Source organism: Corvus brachyrhynchos, unplaced genomic scaffold (assembly GCF_000691975.1).
Source record: "Corvus brachyrhynchos isolate BGI_N302 unplaced genomic scaffold, ASM69197v1 scaffold467, whole genome shotgun sequence".
NCBI lineage: Eukaryota > Metazoa > Chordata > Aves > Passeriformes > Corvidae > Corvus > Corvus brachyrhynchos.
The window spans coordinates 1,535,780-1,557,477 of NW_008239309.1; the positions used below are offsets into that span (position 1 = coordinate 1,535,780).

The 21,698-nt window shown below is 35.7% G+C and overlaps 1 protein-coding gene across 7 annotated transcripts in view; it reads right to left on the bottom strand.

Moving 5' to 3' along the window:
- Window positions 1-21,698, bottom strand: part of FCHO2 (FCH domain only 2) — an 88,869-nt gene that overhangs the window by 54,641 nt on the left and 12,530 nt on the right. For all 7 annotated transcript variants that reach the window (XM_017740661.1, XM_017740659.1, XM_008638619.2 and 4 more), the window contains exons 4-9: window positions 16,139-16,213; window positions 14,688-14,829; window positions 14,443-14,595; window positions 10,280-10,384; window positions 8,208-8,306; window positions 7,052-7,148 (exon numbers count right to left, since the gene is read on the bottom strand). In XM_017740661.1, the coding sequence (XP_017596150.1) occupies window positions 7,052-7,148; window positions 8,208-8,306; window positions 10,280-10,384; window positions 14,443-14,595; window positions 14,688-14,829; window positions 16,139-16,213 (671 nt within the window). The remainder of the gene's footprint in view (window positions 1-7,051; window positions 7,149-8,207; window positions 8,307-10,279; window positions 10,385-14,442; window positions 14,596-14,687; window positions 14,830-16,138; window positions 16,214-21,698) is intronic.

Below are 21,698 nucleotides of genomic sequence, written 5' to 3' on the forward strand. Positions count from 1 at the left end.
AGAGTTGTTGTTGTTTTGTTTGACTGGTTATACACATACAGATATATAATAGTAAAGAACTGTTATTCCTCTTTCCCATATCTTTGCCTAAAAGCCCCTTGATTTCAAAATTATAACAACTCAGAGGGAATCTGCCATTCCAAGGGAGGCTGCTGCCTTCCTTAGCAGACACCTGTCTTTCAAACCAAGACAAACAGCTCATCCTTAAAAGACCAAACCCCATAAACTAAAATGACCCATGCTGGGCAGTTGTGGGAAGACTGCTTGACCCCTGGGAGGAACTCACATTGGAGCAGGTTCAGGCGGGACTGCTGCTTGTGGAAGTTAAAACCACGCTAGAAAAGTTTGCAGAGAACTATCTCCCGTGGCAAGGATCCCACAGCACAGCAGAAGAAACTCTTTTCCTTAAGCATACTGAAGAAAGATTTTTAAGAAGTGCAATAATGACCAAAACCCCATGTTTCGTTTTCTTGCGCTGTCAGTGGAAAAAGGGAGGGACTGGGAAAGAAAGGTGTTCTGAAGATTTGCTTTGGTTCTCATTACCCTCTTTACTTTTAGTTCTGTTAATAATAAGTCTTCTTTATACTGTTTAAGTATGAACCTGTGTTGCCTGAAAGCATTTTGGTTTTCTTTCAATAATCCTTATCTCAACTCATGAAAATGAAGTTTTCAATTCCCCCTCCTCTGCTCAGCCATAGCAGAGGAAAATAAGTAGGTGGGTTTCTTTCATGGGTTACCCAGTGGGTTAGCTTAGCCAGTGTCAAGCCACGACATCTACTTAATATCATTTCCAGAAAGAATTTCAAAATGACAAAAAAAATTCCTAAATTAATATCTCCACTTTACATGAACAATCTTACTCTTTTCCATGACTGGAGTTACCAGGAGCCTTGAGACTGATTTTCTGCATGGACAAATAAAGTAAAATAGGTTTTCAACAGCTCCAAAAATCAACAGACCAGACTTTTTTTTAATCAGGATTACTGACCAAATTGTCAATTTTTGCATTTGGTGGAGGGAAGAAACAGAATAAAAATATTACATCTGTCCTTTTCTGAATTTTGTTATCTGTGGAAGCACCATGTTATTAAAAATACTCATACTACATTTCTAATATGTAAAATGACAAGAAGAACAAAAGTCTAATACTTTACTATATGTGCAAGAGCCAGTGATGGCTGACAAACAGCAACTGTTGATAATAAACATTGTAATGTACCGTTATCATTTAATCCGAAGAGTAGATGAATTGTAGGCACGAATTTTCAATATTTTTTAAAATACAAACCTCTTTTAGGCCCTGTAAAAAGTTCAAGTTTATTAAATGGATAATGAAAGGAGACAAGAAGTAATTTTATGGGCTCAGAGATTGTGATACATGGATCAAGCTAGCACAAAACCAATACTTTAAAAAATTATTATAACTGAAAATGACCCAATGCCTCTCTCACGCTAAGTAACAGCACAGCATATGTAGCAATTGCCATCTGCACATCATTGTTTTATTGGAGAACTAGGGAGCAAACAAAGATTATGGCTTTCCATTGTTTTATCTGCATTACATTAAAATCCTTGATTTAATCTTTAATAATTTTTAAGAAAAAAAGGCAAAAATAGAGAACAAACTACCACCAACTACTAATAACGATACCAGAACGAATTATTGAAGACAAAGGCCTTTTACAATGGGATTACATCGGTGGTGGATGAGGGAAGAGCAACTGATGTCATCTACCCTGGACTTCCGCAAAGCATTTGACATTGTTTTGCATGACATCTTGGTCTGTAAACTGGAGAGACACATAACTGACAGATGGACCACTTGGTGGATAAAGAATTGGCTGGATGGTTACACTCAAAGAGTTGCCATCAACAGCTCCATGTTCGAGTGGAAAGCAGTGACAAGTGGTGTTCCTCAGGGGACAATATTGGGACTGGTGCTGTTTAACATCTGTGTCAGTGATATGGACAGTTGGGAGCACCCTCAGCAAGTTTGCCAATGACACCAAGCTATGTGGCATGGTGGGAACACTAGAGAGAAGGAATGCCATCCAGAAGAACCTAGAACAGGCCCAAGAGATGGACGTCTGCAAACCTCTGGAAATTCGAAGAGGCGAAGTGCAGGATTCTGGGCAATCCCAAGCACAAGTACAGGCTGGGCAGAGAATGGGTTGAGAGCAGCCTTGGGGAAGAAAGATTTGGTGGTGTTCATGGACAAGCGGTTTAACACGACCCGGCAATGTGTGCACAGAGCCCAGAAAACCAGTTGTATCCTGAGCTGCATCCAAAGCAGTGTGGGCAGCAGGACAAGAGGGGATTCTGTCCCTCTGCTCCACTCAGGTGAGATTCCACCTGGAGTACTGCATCCAACTCTGGGGTCCCCAGCACAAGAAGCTACCCTGTTGAACTGACTCCAGAAGAGGGCCACTATATTGATCAGAGGTCTGGAGCACCTGTCCTGTAAGGAAAAGCTGATAGAATTGGGGTTGTTCAGACTGGAGAAGAGAAGGTTCCAGGGAGAACTTAGAGCACCTTCCAGTACTTACAGTGGGCCTACAAGAAAGATTGGAGAGGGCCTTTTCACAAGGGCATGTAGTGACAGGAAGGAGGGAATGACCTTAAGATGCAGGAGGACAGGTTTAGATTAAATACTAGAATGAAATTCTTTACTGTGAGTGTGCTGAGGCATTGGAATGGGTTGCCCAGAGAGGTTGTGGATGCCCCATCTCTGAAAGTCTTCAAGGCCAGGCTGGATGGGGCCTTCTGGGTGAACCATGTAGTGGGCAAAAACTAATAAAGGAACAAACACACATATTTAGGTCCCCATGTATGAGAAGAGGACACAGCAATTAAGTAACTAAAATTAAAAATTACCCATGATCAGCTACAGATATATAGGCATTCACTAACCTCTTAAAAGACATTTGATATTAACCTGACAATTTCAGACATCAAATATAAAAAGAACATGAGCTTAAACTTCTTAGCAGTTTCTATGTCTTGTGCACCAATGTTGCACACTAGAACAAACCAATTTTTAATAGATTAATAGAAGATTAAGTATCTAGAGCTAGAGCTCATTGATACCTCTCTAATCTGGAATAAGATTACTCTGGTATCACCTGCATTATTGATTTAAATATACTTCGGAAGAAAAGCAGACATTTTCTGCCATACAATAAATAAATTTTCCAAGGAATATGAAGCATCAGACTATAACAAACAGGAAACAAATCAGAAGTGGGCAAGTTTTGATGAACATTGTAGGACTTCATGAATGATTAAAGCATCTTCCAGTTGATGGTATCAAATCTGCTATTAAACCTAACACCAGGAAGATACCACAGATTCCTAGAATGGTTTGGGTTGGAAGGAACCTTTAAAGGTCATCTAGTCCAACCCCCCTGCAATGGGCAGAGACATCTTTGACAATATCAGGTTGCTTACAGTCCTGTCAAACCCGACCATGAATGTTTTGTGGATGGGAAAATTACCACTTCTCTGGGCAACCTGTTCCAGTGTTTCACCACCCTCATCATAAAAAAGGCTTTACTTCTATCTAATCTGAATTTACTCTCTTTTTGTTTAAAAATATTACTCCTTGCCATATCACTACAGGCCCTATTTTCTTGTACCCATCTTTCCTATAAGGCTGCTTTGAGCTCTGCAAAACCACAATCAGCTCTTTCTGGAGCCTTCTTCTCTTCTCCAGGCTGTACAACCTCAACTCTCTCAGCCTGTCATCATAGGAGAGGTGTTCTGATAAACTCGGTGTCCCTCCTCTGGACCACCCCAACAATTCCATGACCTTTCCATGCTTGAAACCCCAGAGCTGGATGTAGCCCTTCAGGTGGGGTCTCAGCAGAGCAGAGCAGAGGGGCAGAATCCCCTCCCTGGCCCTGCTGCCCACGCTGCTTTGGATGCAGCCCAGGACACATTTGGCTTTCTGGGCTGTGAGTGCCCATGGCTGGGTCATGTCCAGCCTCTCACCCACCAGCACCCCCAAGTCCTTCTGGGCAGGGCTGCTCTGATCTGTTCATCCCCAGCCTGTAGTGATACCAGAGACTGCTTCGACCCAGGTGCAGCACCTTGCACTTGGCCTTGTTGAACCTCATCAGGGATCACATGGGCCCATTCCTTGACCTCATCCTGGTTCCTCTGGATGTTAGAGGCAGTTCAAGGAACACATTAAATTCTGATCTGAAGCCTTACTGACTCTGCCAGCTTCGTTTTTCAGTGTTTTACACTAAGTGACCTTTTTTTCAGTTAAAATTAAAGATTTGCAACAGGATGTAATAATTTCGTCTTTTGTTTTGGTTTTTTAACACTGAATGGAAGTCAGAAAGCAAAAAATATAACTTCTTCAAATATTGTATTACTAAAACCTCTAAATTCTAAACTGATTTAATAAAGAAAAAAAATTAAAACAAATTCGGTAAGAAGCAGGTTATAAAGCTGACTAGATAAGTTATTTAGGTAGCAGTGCAAAAAGAGCCATTGTAAAGAAGTTCCTGAGTGAATTAAAAAACTCTCACAAAGCATTACTGTTTGAAAGAAAATCTGTTATTTGCGCTAGAAAAACTTAAATTCTAGATGCCCCTGTATATTATGACTCCAGGTGACAGAAATTAGCCACCAGGGGGAGCCCATATAATCTGTCAAAAGGGCGTCCCTGTACAGACACATTTCAGATACGCAATAAACTTTACTGTAAATGGTTCTTAGTTCTCCATAATAAAACAGCCCTTATCAGTACTTCATTTCAGATTGATTCTTATTTTTACAGATATAAATAAAAGCAAGTGAACTCTACTGTGAAGAACTATAAATAGCTAGAATATACTGAAATAAACTAAAATATTTTGTTATGCATTACTTTTTAGTTTATTTTATCTGAAAGTACCTACCATCTCACTGGTCATAGTAGCCCACAAATAATATGGATGAAAGAAGGCCTACATAGTTCTAGGGAAATTTAAAGTATTGCCTTCAAACAGATTTAGGTCCGTGACATTCAGAAGACATTTTTTCTGCATTTGTTTTGTAAGCCAAGTCAGTATCATTTTTTTACACTGAATATTGAGATTTTTCTGAGGAGCTGCCTCCTTCTTCAGCCTAATTAATAAATACATCCCACAGACTTTTAACATTTGCTCCATGAATTAAAATATCTTTTCATCATGAAAAGTTCTCAGACATAAAAAAGTGGGGGTTTAATAAAAAAAAAAGCAGTCCTTAACAGTGGATGTCTCCATTTCATTCTTAGAAGGCTGATACCTCACTTTGCCTTCCAAATCTTTCAAATTGTCAAAGTTTTATGATTCTAATTTAATTAAACAAATATATTAGAAGCAGTAAGCATAATTAACATCATTAGTAGTCTGTGTTGCTAGTCTTTGACACTTCAAAACTTCCTGTGAATTTGTATTCTTTTTCTGCTGAATTTGACTGTGCTTTCTTCCTGTACCATGACTGCTTTTGCAAAGTTGATACCAATACAATAATTTAACACAGTAATTAAAGAAAATTCAAGATGCATACATTTACACACTAAATTTGCTATCATTCCCTAAAACACTTTGCCTAATTTTCTTAGAATACATTTGAAGAAGTTTTTATTTGGCCCCAGAGAGTACAGACAGGATTTGAAGAACTGTAAAGCAGGAAGTAAGCAAAAAGTGTGTAATTTCTCCATGAAATTAAAAAGTTAAGTACTACTTCGCTTAAAACTACAATGTTGTCTAGCAAAATCCACAGTAATAGGATGGAGGACTTGAAGTGCACACTGTTCTAGGACAAATTAGCAAGGACCTTTGTAAGCCAGGCAGCCAGAATCTTAAATGCAAGATGGAGATCCCTAGCCATGATATCTTGGCAACAGCTAATCAAAGAGGTCTGAATACTGAACTGTCACATGTCTTTGTCCTGTTTCAGACCAATTGAACTTGAAACCCTGAAGTTCACACATTTTCTTTTTTGATCTTTACTGAAAAATTGATAAATACACAGGAAACTCTCAAAAATCTTTCCATATGTAATCTTACCTCAGCCCACTTGGATATCAGCATTAGAGGATCACAGAAAGAATATGAAACAATGTTATGTTAAAAACACCTCACAGACACACTGCAAGATACCTAATAATCATATTTAACAACTTACTATAAATTTTCACTATCTACTCTGGTATGTACATTCTTGCTCTGGAAAAAAACATATTTGTGTACCTTTACTAGAAGACAGAGATGTTAGTGAGGACTCCCAGTGTTGAAGGAAACAGTACTACTAATTCCTGTATTCACATGCCTGGTGACTGTATATTCATGCCAATATTAAAGTGACACTATACTGGCCATACTGTGAGAATGCTTTTTTATGCCAGTCCAGGAAAGTCTCATACACCACAACCAACCAGTAGAACCTTCAGAAAGTACTATTCACTACTTACTATTACTACTTATAGAAAATGGTATTACTAGAATAGAAAGTACTATTACTACTTACCTAAGAAGCAATACACATGACTGTATATTAAAATAGATTTTATAAAAAATAAATATTGTCTATTAAAATAATAATTTTAATAAAAATATAATTTTAATTGGTAAGCTGAATAAACTGATGCAGCTGTTCCAGCACTTCAATAAGCAGCTTTATAGACATCTGCTCTGAATATGTTTATATTAAATACAGTTCTGAAATATAATTCATGCAGAATGTGTACAAGAAACACATAGCAGACAACACATAGTTTGTACAAGGAACTACAGTTCCTTGACCGATTTCCCTGATGTTCCAGGAAACAGTATAGCTTGGTAGTACAGACCTAGAAATTACCAAGCTTTATGAACACAAATACAACATGCACATGAAGAATTCTGTGTTACCAATTCCTATGAACCATTCAATATCAAAGTTAATGAGTACTAAGAACGTGAACTTATGTTAAAAATATAGCACATTAACAAATATAGGTTTGACTTTTTATTGGAAATGGAAATTACCAGTTTTAAAGCTAACATTTCCTATTCTGTTAGTTTTAATCTCTTACCAGGCCTTTCCTTGCCAGTTCCTTTTGACTCAGCAAATTTCTGTATTAAACTCTCAACTGTAGTATTTGTCATGTTATTAATAAACTCTTCGTGCACCTTCAAAAAAAAAAAAAAAAAAATGTGACAAACTTTAAAAAGTAGTTTTTGCTATAGTTAGGGTTAAAAATACTTCCCTCTAAAATACATTACAAGACTTAGAGAAATCAACATGTTATTTTATCTAGGAACCCCCTTCTCTTTCCTGCAGTATTAGTGAGTGTGGGTACAATACAGACAAAAAATGAAATGACAGGTCTAGGTTTTACTTCTATTTCTTCCATCTAAACAACTTGTGTATATGTATTTTTCTGAATTTGTCAGTATATCCCACTATAATGCCAGGAAGACAAGCAGTTTTTTAAGCCAGCACCAGTTTAGGGTGTGAACTGTTACTACTGTATTATCACAGCTCCCACCTGCTTCAGTAAAAGCATTACTGTTGTAATAGTTTTGGTCTAACAAACGAACAACAACATGTTGTTAATAGATTTTTCCAACAAGGCAGGATATGTATGTGCTTTAGAAATAAATACCATGACCCTTGTGATGATCACTTATTAGCAGAAAATGTCAATACTGAAGTGTAAGCAAATAAAGTGACACTTCAAAAATTAAAAAATTAAGGACTGCTTAGAAAGATTATTAATTAAACCAACTTATATCTAAACAAAAGATATTATAAAAGCTTTTGTTACTAAATATCTTTTGCTCATAAAATCCAAGAGTATAAAATATATGGAAACTTTTCAGAGTGATATAATTTCTCGTTCCAATTAAAAAAGTAGTATCCTAATTCTGTGTGAAATGAGTACTAAGTTAATATCCAGGGAGCAGAACTTAGAAATACACTAAAAAATACACTAAAAATTCTTCCACTTTCAAATTCTCCTAATATTTTGTTTTCTGTTAAGACAAAATTTATTCAGACTTACTCTGTAAATTTTGTGACACTGAACTTTTAAATGCAACAGAAAGCCATGGCAATTTCAGGTTATGTTGACTTTCCATAATTTCAAAAACGTAATTACCATAAACACAGTAAGAAATATGCCATTTTATAGTTAAGAAAACATAAAGCATGATCCGAACAAGAAAAAATTATGGTATAAAAAATACCTCTCCTATTTGAAAATGAATTTCTTTTATGGTATTTGACAATGATTGTATAATCTCTTTCATACGAAGAAGGTGCATTTCTTCTATGTCTTGAAATTTCTGCAAACAAATATGAGCAATTAATCATAATGAAAACATTTCCTGAAACACTAAATCTTACATTTCAATAATTAAATACATTAAAATGAAAAAAATCAAATAAGCCTCTTTTTTTTCTCTCTACATCTTTAACATGATAATTACATATAAGAAAGCAAGATGCAGAATGCAGAGAGTTATGAAATAATGCACTTTAGTAAGCAATATATCCTTTCAGAACCATTATTGAACTTTTTTTACTTACTTTTTGAACTTTCATCTAACCCTTCCAAAAAAATCTGATCTATTTGTACCAAAAGAAAATAGCTTTAGAGGGTATTCAAATTTTCTCTTTTCGCCATTACTGAAGAGTCTTGTTTTTTCATCTAAACCAAGAAATCTTATTTCTGGATCTGTTTTGCACTTCCTTTCTAGAACACTCTCCTCCTTGTAAATATACATACTCTTTCTCTAGTTAAATCTATATTCTTTGCTTCTTTAAATACGATTCATTTGATCTTTAAACTTATACATAATCTTTAAACCTATCATACATAATTTTTACAGTTTGTTCCTTTTTACCCAGGCTGTCATCTGACAGCCATTTTAAAATTACTTCCAAAGTTTTCAATGGTCCCTTTCTGGCCAAAAATCAGAACTAAAAATGTTCTCATCCTCCCCAACAGTGAACCATAATAGTCTTGAAATCCTTGTTTACTTCTGCTCTTTCCTAGTTCTCCTAGTTTCCTAGCCTATTTCTGTAACTGCCCTTTTAAGTGTGTCCAAACTTTGGTGCACCACTTAACCCTCTCTCCAGTTTGCACAGGGTTCTGTGAAGATCCCCATCTCACATCTCCTGCTACTCTGATTCACAATTATGACTCCACACATACAAGACAAATATCTCTAGCTTCTTGGACCCTCAGTCTTCTTCCATACTTACGTACTTCTGTAGTCATCACTCAGGGAGATTAAAACTATTTTCCTTTTCTCCAGCAGCCTTCCTCTTAATTACAGAGGATATGGTCATCCTGTGGAGCCTACCCTATAATGTTACTTCTTTTACTGGACATTGTAAGACAGATTTAAGCTAAACCAAATGATTGTGCACTGAAAGAAATTAAAATACTCACACCCCTCACTGGTTTTATTTTCAGAATTAATCAGCATATTTTCAAGTGAAATGTATGCTGAATTAGGATACTACAGTGTGTGCTTCACATCAAAGCAGGATTCCATATATCCATGGATGTTATTTTTCCTATCACATCATCTTTAAAGCAGCTGTTGTGCAACCAAACTGTGGGTGCAGCTACACCATTATACTTTAAATGAATTCCACACATATATCTTTAATTGGCAATTTTCATTTCCAGTACGGACAGATGTGGAAAGTTTACAAGTGTCCATTAAAACATTAAGAGAAAGTTTAAACTTTAAGTAAAAGGAACTAAGGGCATCTAGTCAACTGTGGTCTAAAATGTAGCAAGAAATGACATACGCAATGACACAGAGAACCTGAAATCTTCCGGAATACAGTCTTTTAAAAATCCCCAGAATCTTGAACAGATATAATGGCTTTTCATAACATCAGGTAAATCCTGGGTACACATTTTAACAAGCTGCAACTTAAGCATTTTGATGGAATAATAATGAAAAGCCATGATGGATCTCAGTATTGAAACTCCTATGAATGATTTCTGGGTGCCCAGCAATTCAGAGGATTTTCCACATAAACACAATGCATATACAATACTTCTAGAAGCTAATTTTGCTTTTTTCCAAAAATCTCTTCAAAACATTTAGAGTGCCAGCACTCCACTGTGTCATTCAAGGACAGTGCTATCACAACATACACAGTCAGTGTTTGCCTTTCAAACAAATCAATTTCCACAGGGACCAGTTTTCTGAAATCTTCCATTTCAGAAAGCTCCAGAAATGAAATAGAATACATTAACCTACTTCAAAGGTAACTCATTTAATGCAAAACTTACCTGTGCTGTTTCAGTCATTTTCAGTTCAAAATCAGATTTAAATGTAGCATACTTCTCCACATACAGTTTATAGGTATCTGTTGCTTTCTTAGATTTAACTGCTGCCTATAGATCAATACAAAAATGTGTCAAATGTCATACATAAAGGATTTTAAAGTTACTATTAAAAGAAAGCCTCTCTAAAAATCTCTAAAAGATCTCTAAAAATTATCCAGAGGCATACCAAAACAGAGAAGTGTAACAACAAAATTTCAACACCAAATATCTCAGATTAAAGCTATTAGAGATTTTACTGTACATAAATCACATACAAGTGTAACAAAGCATTTAACTCAATTAAATCCCTTCCCCTTATAAGCAATGAAAATTTTATAATAATAGTTATAATAAAACTTCTTTTGAAATAAAATTTTTATTGCTCAAGATAACTCATTAGCTCTTGTAAAATATGAACAATAAATTTATATTTGCAACAGCAAAATAGGAAAAAAGCAGGGTTGGAATACAGAGCAAACAGTTATAAGTGCAATTCTGAAAGAATCAATGGTAAAAATACCAAGATGGTGAAGTTCTCTTAGAAATGAAGGAAGAAACTCAAAATTATGGAAGTTACATCAATGGTTTAACAGATATTTGAAAATGAAGCTAGTGCAAAATATAGTGTTTGGTCAGATATAGGCAGGTCAGTTTTATAATTAATAATCTTTTGGGGATTTATCCTTTTCTTTTAATTATTTGTTGCTAATAAACAAAAATCTTCTTTCTGGGAGTTAAGTAAAACACAAAACAAAATACAGGAAAAATCTCAGTATTACATGCAGAATAAAACTGAATGAGGTGACTTGTAGAAGAGAAAAAGTTATTTTCAAAGTTTACAGTGTGATGCACAAGATGAAGTCTTTCAAACCTTTGATATTCTATTTCCAAGTTAAATGCCAATGAAAATCATCTTGAACACCATTTTCTTTCCTAGCTTCTTTATTCAACATGTTTACTGTCTCACTGTAATTCCCCATCAGTTGTAACTCAAAAGTATTCCTGAATTGTTAATGACATCAGTTAAGAGAGTTGTATATTCACTATTTGTTCTAGCTCTGATTAGCCCTCCTCCTCCTTTCAAATCAATTTCATCTGTCTAACTATTTTTTAGAAACTGTTTTTTACTAACAATGATTTGTGAAGCTGAGTGCTATCCATAATTTCAAATGAATTAACAGAAAGACGCCCTCTGGCAAGACAGACAGAGAGATTCTGCAATTTCCAAGAGAAAAATAACAGATAATCATGAGTAACAGTGTATCATTAGCACTCCAAAGGAATAGGAACTGAAGCTACCACTGTTTTTCCAGTTACAATGAAAACTTACGCAGATCTTAGCCACATACTCTTCTAAACTCAGCATATCAGAACCTGAAAATACTTCATGTAACAAGAATCATTCAGAAAAGTTTTATCAAACCCATCAGTTTATTATCCTGAATTTTACTTCATGATTCTCACTCTTACACATTTACACAGGGGAACCACCGAGAAGCACAGGGCCCTATCTTGTTTCCCAATTGCCATTTACTATGCTGAAAATACAACATGCTCCATGAAATCTTGCTTTTAAAATTAAGGCTCCTCTGCAGTTGATTCCAAATTTCATCACTAAAAAGGAAGGAAATGTCAAGTTAAAAGACGTAAAAAAGGGGTTATTTTTCGGTAAAGCATTTTTAATTGAACCCCATGTGCAAGGGAGATTGACAAAACAAAAACATTCTTCACCTCCTATCATGTTTAATGAGGAGCAGAATGCCAGTATTACATGTTGAAGAACAATTAAAAACTAACTACTCAGCAGGACAGACAAGATGATAAAACACATGGACATTGTATGATTAACTAGCAATCTCTTCTGAAAACAGGATGTGACTATTCTCAGGTGCAGCAATTGCTAGAACTCTATTTACCAGACTTACAGTATGTGACAAGATTTACAGTATGTGAAAGAATAAGGGTCAGTCAAGTATTTTTTAAGTCACTATAAATGGAGAAGTTTACGTGTCAGAGAACAACAGGAAATTATTACACAACTTAGTATTAACTTTCAGCTGCAGTGAGACTTGCAAGGTCTCAGATACCTCCTCAGATTTTTCAATAAAGTATCTCTCCAAACATTTGGCTTTGTGATAAACTCTTAGTATACTGGTGCAGATCCCTTGTTTTCTGACAAAGCACTTATTCTGTGATTTTGCCAGTAAATAGTTTTCATGTTGCACTGAAAGTAATAAAGCTATTTTCTACCAAAGGAAAAATAAATTATTACAATCTTTGGTCACTCTGTTTATGAAATTGCAAGTGTAAATTTGAATAGAGGCATGACTGAAGAGATGTGACAGTGTCAGTTACCTGCTCCCACTGGAAACATTTTTTAAGTACTTGCAGAGCATCCAGCTACGACCTGATTGTAGCTAAGGAAGACGCATACAAGAGTAAAAAACTGACCCTCCTCCTACAGTGCTTCCTCTTTCTCCCTTCTCATGTAGACATCTGTCATGCTGAAGATTTTTTTGTTTCCAAATGAACAAGGATAATGCTACATGTTAAAAAGCCTTCCCTCAAGTCAAGTTTTCCTACTGAAATTCTATTTAGAAGAATTCAAGAAAACTATACTTTGAATACACTCACAGGGAAACATCTGCCCACACACGTCTGATTCATGTCTAGAATCCAGCATCAACTGTCATTTGAGGCAAAAGCTGGGGTGAAAAAAACTAGATTTATACCAAGATAAAACATTTGAAACATAGTCAACAGAATCACTTTTGTCATCAGTGAAAAGACAATAACCAATGCTATCTTCTCCATTAAGATAGCAGGACTAAAAGCAAAAAGATCATTCTAACAAAAAACAAAGTCCTACACAGATCAGTTAATTGAAATGGAAATAGCCAGAGGAATCAAGATTTAATAAGAGAAGTTATAATTAGAGACAAGGAAATGTGACCTCCTTCCTCTACTAGTTAGATTCCTGAAAACAGGAAAAAGTTACTTTTTTCCCAGCAGGTCATGGAAGGGGATCCTTCCCCTCTACTCAGCACTGGTGAGGCCCCACCTGGAGTAGTGTCTAGCTCTGTGTTGTTCATTGCAAGTGAGACATGGACATACTGGAGAGGGTCCAGAAAAGGGGTATGAAGATAATTCAGGGACTGAAGCATCTCTCCCTTGAGAAAAGACTGAGACTGCTGGAACTGTTCAGCCTGGGGACAGGAAGCCTTAGGGATTATCTTAGCAAGAGATATAAATACCTGAAGGGAGGGCACACAGAAGGTAAAGTACAGGCTCTTTCCAGTGGTGACCAGTGACAGAACCAGAGACAATGGGTACCAACAGAAAACACAAAAGGTTCCCTCCCTCTGAATGTCAGGAAACACCTTTTTCCTGTGAAGGTGATTGAGCCCTGGCACAGGTTGCCCAGAGAGACTGTGGAATCTCCGTCCTTGAAGATACTAAAAAGCTGTCTAGACAAGGTCTTGAGTAACTGGCTGGAAGTGGTCCTGGCTGAGCATGGGGAATAGACAGGATAACTTCCAGAGGTCCCTGTCAACCTCAGTCATTGAGTGATACTGTGAATGGATCAACACCCCCACCATAACCCAAGGACAGTACTAAATACATCTCAAGATACTCATCCCTTGAGTCTCTGGTCCATGAAATTGGAACCTTTTAAAACAGCAGTGAAACTGTTGGTAACACATTTTTCTTTATTGAACAGACTTGAAATACTCATGTACTTAGCTACTTTATCTCATTGCAGGGATAACACAATTACTCCTGAGTTCAGTAACAAGGGCATTGAGTATTTGAGTATTTACATAAGGAAATATATTCAAAAACATAAGAGATGCTAAAACAGTTGAGCACAATTTCTGTTGAAGCCACTGCACAAAACTATCATTTGATGCAGGTATTTACAAAGTGAAGAATTAGAACTACGGTACAGCTAGAACAGATAAGGAAGTAACTGTAAACAAAACATAATTAGGTATTCACAATATTATGCATATTACAAAATAGTCACAACTACTATTTTTAACTACATTTAACCCTTTCTGAGCATTTCACTTATTAAAACAAGGTGAACATGTAAGACAATTAGTAACAACTAAAGTAAGAGCTACCTTTTCAATTTCTCTCTGTGTTGCTCCTTCCTTTTTTAAGCGTTCTTGTTCCACACACTTTGCATTGTAGTTTTCTTTTGATTTCTGCAAGGCCTGAGTGATACTTTGAATATTTTGCACTGCTTCCAAAGTTCCTGAAACATCTTCTTTAGTCTGCCAAATACCACATGGTTGTCAAAACCAAACCTTTTTAATTTTACTGTTAACAAGTGATTGGACATATGTAGGAAAAAAAAATTAATAACCTTTTTATAAGCTTTGATCTGTTCATCTCCATACTTGTGAACTTCTTTTATTAGTTCTTGTAACCTCCGCACAAGATCCAAGTGACAACTTGCTAGTTTTTCTGTTGAGGTTTTGAAAACATCCCAAACTGGTGCAAATGTCCTGCATTGAGGAAAATAATATGTAATGTTAATCTGGATTTTTTCTTTCAGTTGGCAATTTTTTTAGTAGTGCTAAGGGATAATCAGAAAGTTTACAGTTCACTTGTCTTCTTAAAATTGAAACAAACAAAACACCCAACAACTGCTGTAAATTCTTATTAAATATGTTCCCAATGTACTTGGCATCCTATCCACTAATTTTTCCATGTTTTATGTTTTACTTGTATTAACTCTAATACGTAAAATACAGCAAAGTTCATTTCATGCTATGATGAGCACACAATAATGCCAAGTGTCAAGATGGCGCAAGAACAGCTTAAAAATAATTTAACACGTAGTAAGTATTACTATGTATGTACTTGAACAGTGTGAACAAATCAGAAATTTCTTGGTTAGTTACGTTTCTAGTTGTCTTACATCATCACAGCCACAAGATGGAGGAAAATATATTGGCAAAGATGGTCTGCCACTAAAAGGGATTTAGTGATTAATAAAGATGAACAAAGAGGTGGGATCATTTCCCAGATTCAGATTTCTGTGTTGAATGGGCTTTCTCCAGCTATTCTAAAGATACACTTCTGCCTTGCTATTGTGGTTAATGCTGCTAAAAAGTCAATACTAACCATAGGCTTTAAAGCTCTTGTGTTCAGAGGTTCTGTACCTGCTTGTTAGTTTAAAGAGCAGCAACAACTATTATCAAATTATCCACTGATGAAAGCTCCCCACACTTCTAGATTACATTACTACGAATAAAAAAATAAATCTAGCTTTATCTCAGAAGTCCAAGTTTTCAATGGCCTAATCTTTCCAATGAAAAAGCATCCATTAATCATTCCAGTTGTTAAAAACATACCGTATGTATAAAACTTCCGTTTTTCCATAGATTTATTCCACAGAGAAGTCTCATTCTGAACATCTCTGAGAACAGATAACACTCCAAAAATCAGAAATAATAGAAATAAATAAATTCACTGCCACATTTGCAGGCCACATGTTCTCTCTTCAAAATAATTTCCATAGACTTATGAGCACATAATAGAAGTCACTAAGTCTGAAAAGAACTCAGCTTTAAACACACAGGAACAGACAGTTTTTCCATGTTTGGGCTTATTCAGTTTTAAAGAACTCCTCTGTCTTTCTCTTTGTCATAGCTGCATGAATTTTTGCATGGTTACTAAAGACTTAACAATCACTTTTAAAGGTGGCAAAGTTATGATAACATCCAACATCATCAATAAAATCTTCAGAATCAAACTTGATTCTTACCATGTACACACTCACTTATTTCTCTCTTATGTACACTTACTTACCCAAGTTGTGTGTAATTGCTTGCTGATTTGGCTAGTTTTGTCATTGACCTTGAATATGTCTCCTCTATTGTAGCCCTGCCAAAGAAAGCCATCAAAAGCATAATCAAAATTTTGAAGATATGAAGACTGAATATGCATTCTAAAGGTGCAAAACAGAGGACATTTTACGTGAGCTAAAAATTACTCCATTTAAATGATCTCTCAAAAGCTGTATGAAAAATCACATTAGTATATTTTTAAAAAATAATCTAAGAACCCTGTGATAGAACATTGCAGAGAACAGAACAAACAAAACCTAGGAACTCAAGGCTTGAAAAAGACAATTCCTTCTCTCTATTTGCTGTTCTCAACTGCCATTAACATTCCTTAACAGACAGAACAGACAGAACAAAGCGCCATGACAATCATCTATCCAGGACTGTCTAAGCAGGAGAGTGTTACACAGCAACAAAATAATGTAATGAAAACTTTACAATAAACAAACAGTGTTTACTGAGCAATCACATTAAACAAAATGAGGTCTTGTTTAGTCTTCATGTTGGGGGTAGGTTGCCTTTTCCTTTAAATCCTTCACATAGTGATACTTGAGTTTGGAAATTCAAATAACATGCAATGATAAGTATTGTATTCTACTGTTTAAATTCATTTTAATGGAAGGTTGTCTCAATTTGTGAAAACTTCTTCCTACACAATGTGTTCTTATATTTTCCTTCACTCAAACACACAACTTCACTTGTCTTTCAGAGATGCAAAATCCAAGGGTTGGCACAGATTTCCCCCTTAGAGCCTCTGCAGAGGCAATTGCCATGGAATCATCTATTACAGCAGTGACTCCCTGCAAGTCCTTCCCAATCAATCTTCCTCACCCTCCTACTATTAAAGATACACAGTATTTTAAGTTTTCACCCTAAACCAATATTCATTATGTAATGTCAACTTAGATTTAGAGTAAATACTGTAATTTTCTTTTCTTGAAAAGCTTGGAGCAATTTCTTTCCTGGTGTGTAATACCTTTACACAGGACAAGAGAGAAGAAAAAAAGGCAGATGAAGAATTCATCCCTCTCTCGAGTTATACCACGACTATAAAACTTGAGACAGAGGTTTCTAATTCTCCTGTATAGCAACAGTTTACAGCCAAAAAGAATTGTCTTGTGAAAATATGAAAACAAAATAGGGGCATTCACCTGAAACAGAGGGGAATGTATTAAAACCTACTGAACTTCCAAAATAACTATCCACTTAGTTAGCTGGAAATCTCTTTGGAGAAGGAGATTAAACTACAACATGCAACAAATAAATTTCATTTTAAGTATTACCTACTGCAAAGTTATTCATCATTAAAAAGAGCCAATTAACTTTATCCTCCTTCCACATATGATGGTCTCTCTGATGATACGAAAAAGTTCAAATTTGCAAGGCTTGGAAATCTTGCACGCTGCACAGCAGCAAGCACATATGCACCAAACATAAACAATGAGGTTTTTTTTAATTATCACGATGAACAATATATTTTGACTAATCGTCCATATCTTCTATCAAAGTTTTTCAGATTTTATAACTCAGTGCCTTATTTTTTCTCTTTAAGCACAAAAATTCTGACCAAAATCCACATCCCTTTTCTTTGAACCAATTTACAGCATATTTCCCCAAATTATCTCCACAAAACTGGAGTTCTGCAGTTCACCACAGAGTATTAACTTATACCAGTTAAAAACACTAAGAACCGAAAGATGACCAGTTACTACATTCATTCTATCAACTGACTTTGCAGAACACTCTGTAGTACAGGTAACAGACTGATTTTCTTAGTAAATTAATTTTCACCCATTTGAAGATGTGTCTTTGCTTGGGATCTGCTAAACATTTTAAAGTTAAATGGAAACATACGCATTGCTAGTTTTATCTGATCTAGAAGATTCTTTCTATGATGCTTACAGGCAATTGGTGCAGAAAACCATTAGAAAGACTCCTGGAGAAAAGCCAACACATTCCTGTACCTCTTTCTTTCCTAGATAAGCAGAGTGATTTCTTAGATATACAAAGATTAGATTTTAAATGAACACAAACACATGACAGTTCACCTACAAAATCTTCCCCATATTTAAAGAAAAAAACAGCTATGCAGGCAGTTCAACCTTCTTATTTTGACTTCTTTAAAAAACAAAATTTGTTACATGCTTTATCAACAAAGCATGGCCTTTATTCAAGGCCAGGTTGGATGTCGCATTGAGCAATCTGCTCTAGTGAAAGGTGTCCCTGACCACAGCGGGGGGGTTGGAACTAGATGACCTTTAAGATCTCTTCCAAACCAAACCATTCTATGATTTGATGATTCTAAGAGCTGGTATCTAATCTTTCAGCAGACAGCTAACCTGTCCCATTCAAGATTTACCAACAGTAAGCAGACTGCCTGGCAGAAAACTCACTCCTTCAGACGACAAACTTCTGAACCACAGATCCAACTGGCTCTCAGTTCTTTTAGAATATGACCAATAACAAATACTCAAGAACAAAACTCAAAAAGTGAAAATTGTATTGATATTGACTCACTGAACACAGACAAGGAGGAAAACTTCTCCTTCTAAGCTATCAAGTAGGAATATCAGATACAGCATAGGAATATTGTTACAAATTAATACATTTCAAACACTTGTTTTTCTCAAAGAGAAAAAACTTTACAATCTCAGAATGCTCTTACAGGAATTCTGAAAGAATGTTTTTTTAAAATACTTAACTATAATTTTAAAAGTTCCATATCTTACACATTTTTTCATTACCATTTCTAAGGCTGGAGAAAAGGAAACAATACTCTCCCCCAAATAGGCTACACACAACTAAGACACTATTCTGAACAGCAAAAGTAACAGAGATGGGCTTCACACAGACATGCATCCTTTGTGCACTGAACAGTCTGTACATCCAAATGCACTGAGCCGTCTCTCCTTTCCATGCAAAATCACTTCATAAAAAAGTATATTTTCTGGCTAGTCTGGAGACTCCAGCAAGCCCAACTGACCAGATGGCTGCTCTACCTAGAAAGGGTATGTACTCCAACTTCTTAAAAGTATTACCACCAGCTTGGATCTGTCTCTACCTATTCAATAGTTTTCAGTTTTCACTCTCTTATGTATCCACTTCTGAAAAAAAAAAAAAGACAGAAAAAGGCCTATGTGTAAAAAGGAATGGAAGGACAGATGCAGAGTTCAAACATATGTACACTTCATTTTCATAGGGAAGAGTTCAGAAAATCAGGTACACTAAAGTCAAGGCATAAAACCACTATATCTAGATGGCTCCTAAGAAGTGTTGCTCATCCACTTAACATATTTCCAGCAGAAAACAGTACTGTAAAACAATATTCAGACAATAATCTGCAGAAGAAGGAGGAGAACAGATAACTGTGTGCAACATCTCTTAACTTCTTTGCAATAAATAAATGTGCAAAATAGATTATGGACAAGACAACTGAACCATTGTAAAATACTGCTCAAGTACTGCCCAATCCAATTTCTCTCTGAGTCCAAGAATTTGACCCATGTGAAAAAATGTATTCCACTGAACCATTTTTAATTCCCAAGAAGCTGAATGACATCCTACAGTAACTTCACAACAGCAGCAAAGGGCTTCACTGTACAGATATGGATTCTCACATATTTTTATTAAAGTAAGGACACCAAATACTTGAAGTCTCTCCATTTTCCTCTCTATTTCTTTGAATCTAAACTATATGTCACAAACTACTACTAGCTTTGGCTGTGATTGATCATTCATCCCTTACTTGAAAAGAAGTATCTAGCTGTTACTCAACTTCTTTTTGTGTATTGCAGCCTGACTTACGGAGGTGCAGCAGAAAAACAGGGCTGAAGAATACACAATGGAGGTTTAATATCCTGATAGGAGAAAGTCACTGGAAAGGACTGAATTTAGTGCAGCTGATCTGCATCATTGACACAGGCAACTGACTCCTAAGGAACAATACTGCAGCTTTGTGAAGTAAATTGCAATACAGCACTCAGATTCTATCTTAGTGAGTTAATGAGAACTGAATTTTTTTCATAGATCTTACAAAAAATGCTGCATGTCTCTTTGGCACATCATGATCCATGAACAGGAAAAAACATTTCTTGACCTCTCATTGAGGATAAAGTACCCATGTGGATCCTCACATATTCCTACATGGTCATTAATCTTTAAATGTTATGTAAATCACTAGAAGTAATTGGCAGAAACTTGAGCTGAAACATTTTAACATGTGGAAAAAGGTTCAAAGATTTTATTTATTGACTGCAAAGGCACATAATTTAAAAGTTATTTTAAAATAATTTAGAATTTAATTTGCAGCAGCTTATAGATAGAAAAAAAAACCAGAATGCCATACTCCTTTTTACTAGGGATTTTGTATAGAAAGAACTGTCAAGTTCTATTTCTGTCAGTATAGTAAACAAAGAAATGAAGTCAGATACAGCATCAAGTTATTTTTTACCCATTTACTTAAGATCTTACACCTTAGGACCAATATGAAATACATGGAGCATGCCCAAAGAATACAACATAAAGGAGACAAGAAGCAAAGAGAGTAAGATGGTTTCTCATCTAAATATGGAAGTAAATCTAAACACAAAGGATGTAAAAGAAATAAACTTAAATGTGTCCAGGTAAGGTACATCTTAGGTCCATGATGTGCTGCTATAAAAACTGAATGATTCCAAAAATTACAGCAGCTTTCAAAGGAAAGATTCAGGAACTCACACAGATGACACAAGGCGAGTATTAGAAGTGCAAGTTTGTGAAGCATTAAGCATTTCATACTAAATGTGAACAGTGTGATATCCCTCTGCTCAATCCAACTCAGGATTTCACTAGAACCCTTTGTGATTTCATAATGCATTCTCTGAAATTGAGTATTCATAAAACAGAAGATTCCTTGGGTTGTGCAGTCTTTCCAAAAGGAGACTGCCCTTCACATGCAGACTCTGGAACTCACCCTTTTCTACTTAGTGAGAAGTTTTTTTGTAATCTTCTCCAATTCACTTTGAATCTGTGTGTATGTCAATGCAATGGAGTATCTGTCAGATTTGTGGTTACATTTTGTGGAAATTTAAAAGTACTTTTTAAATTGCGGTCTATTTGAGGCCAAAACTTAAATTTTGAAGAAGAATTCCAGTTTTTTCGATGGCTTCCTCTGCAAGAAGTGAGTATTGAAACAGGTCCTCAGTCTGTACCTTGCAACTATCTTCCATGTGTTATCTACTGTCAGTAACTGAGGAAAGACAAAATTCCAAAGTAGACATACAGTTAATTTTGTTCAGGGAGGAAATCTATATGTTCAGTGTAGCAGCAGCAGTTTTCTTTCACAAAGAACTAAATGCATATTAGGTGAACTGTTTTGGAAGTTGCCATATTGGCAGATTTCAGTCCTGTTCCTCCCATCCAATATAGAAGAACCTGTGTTATTTTCTGCATATTATTTTCTTGTCCCTATGTATCACTCTCTTTAACAAACCGAGCATCTCAGCTTCTGAAAGTATATATTTTTAATGTTTATACTAGCAGTTGCT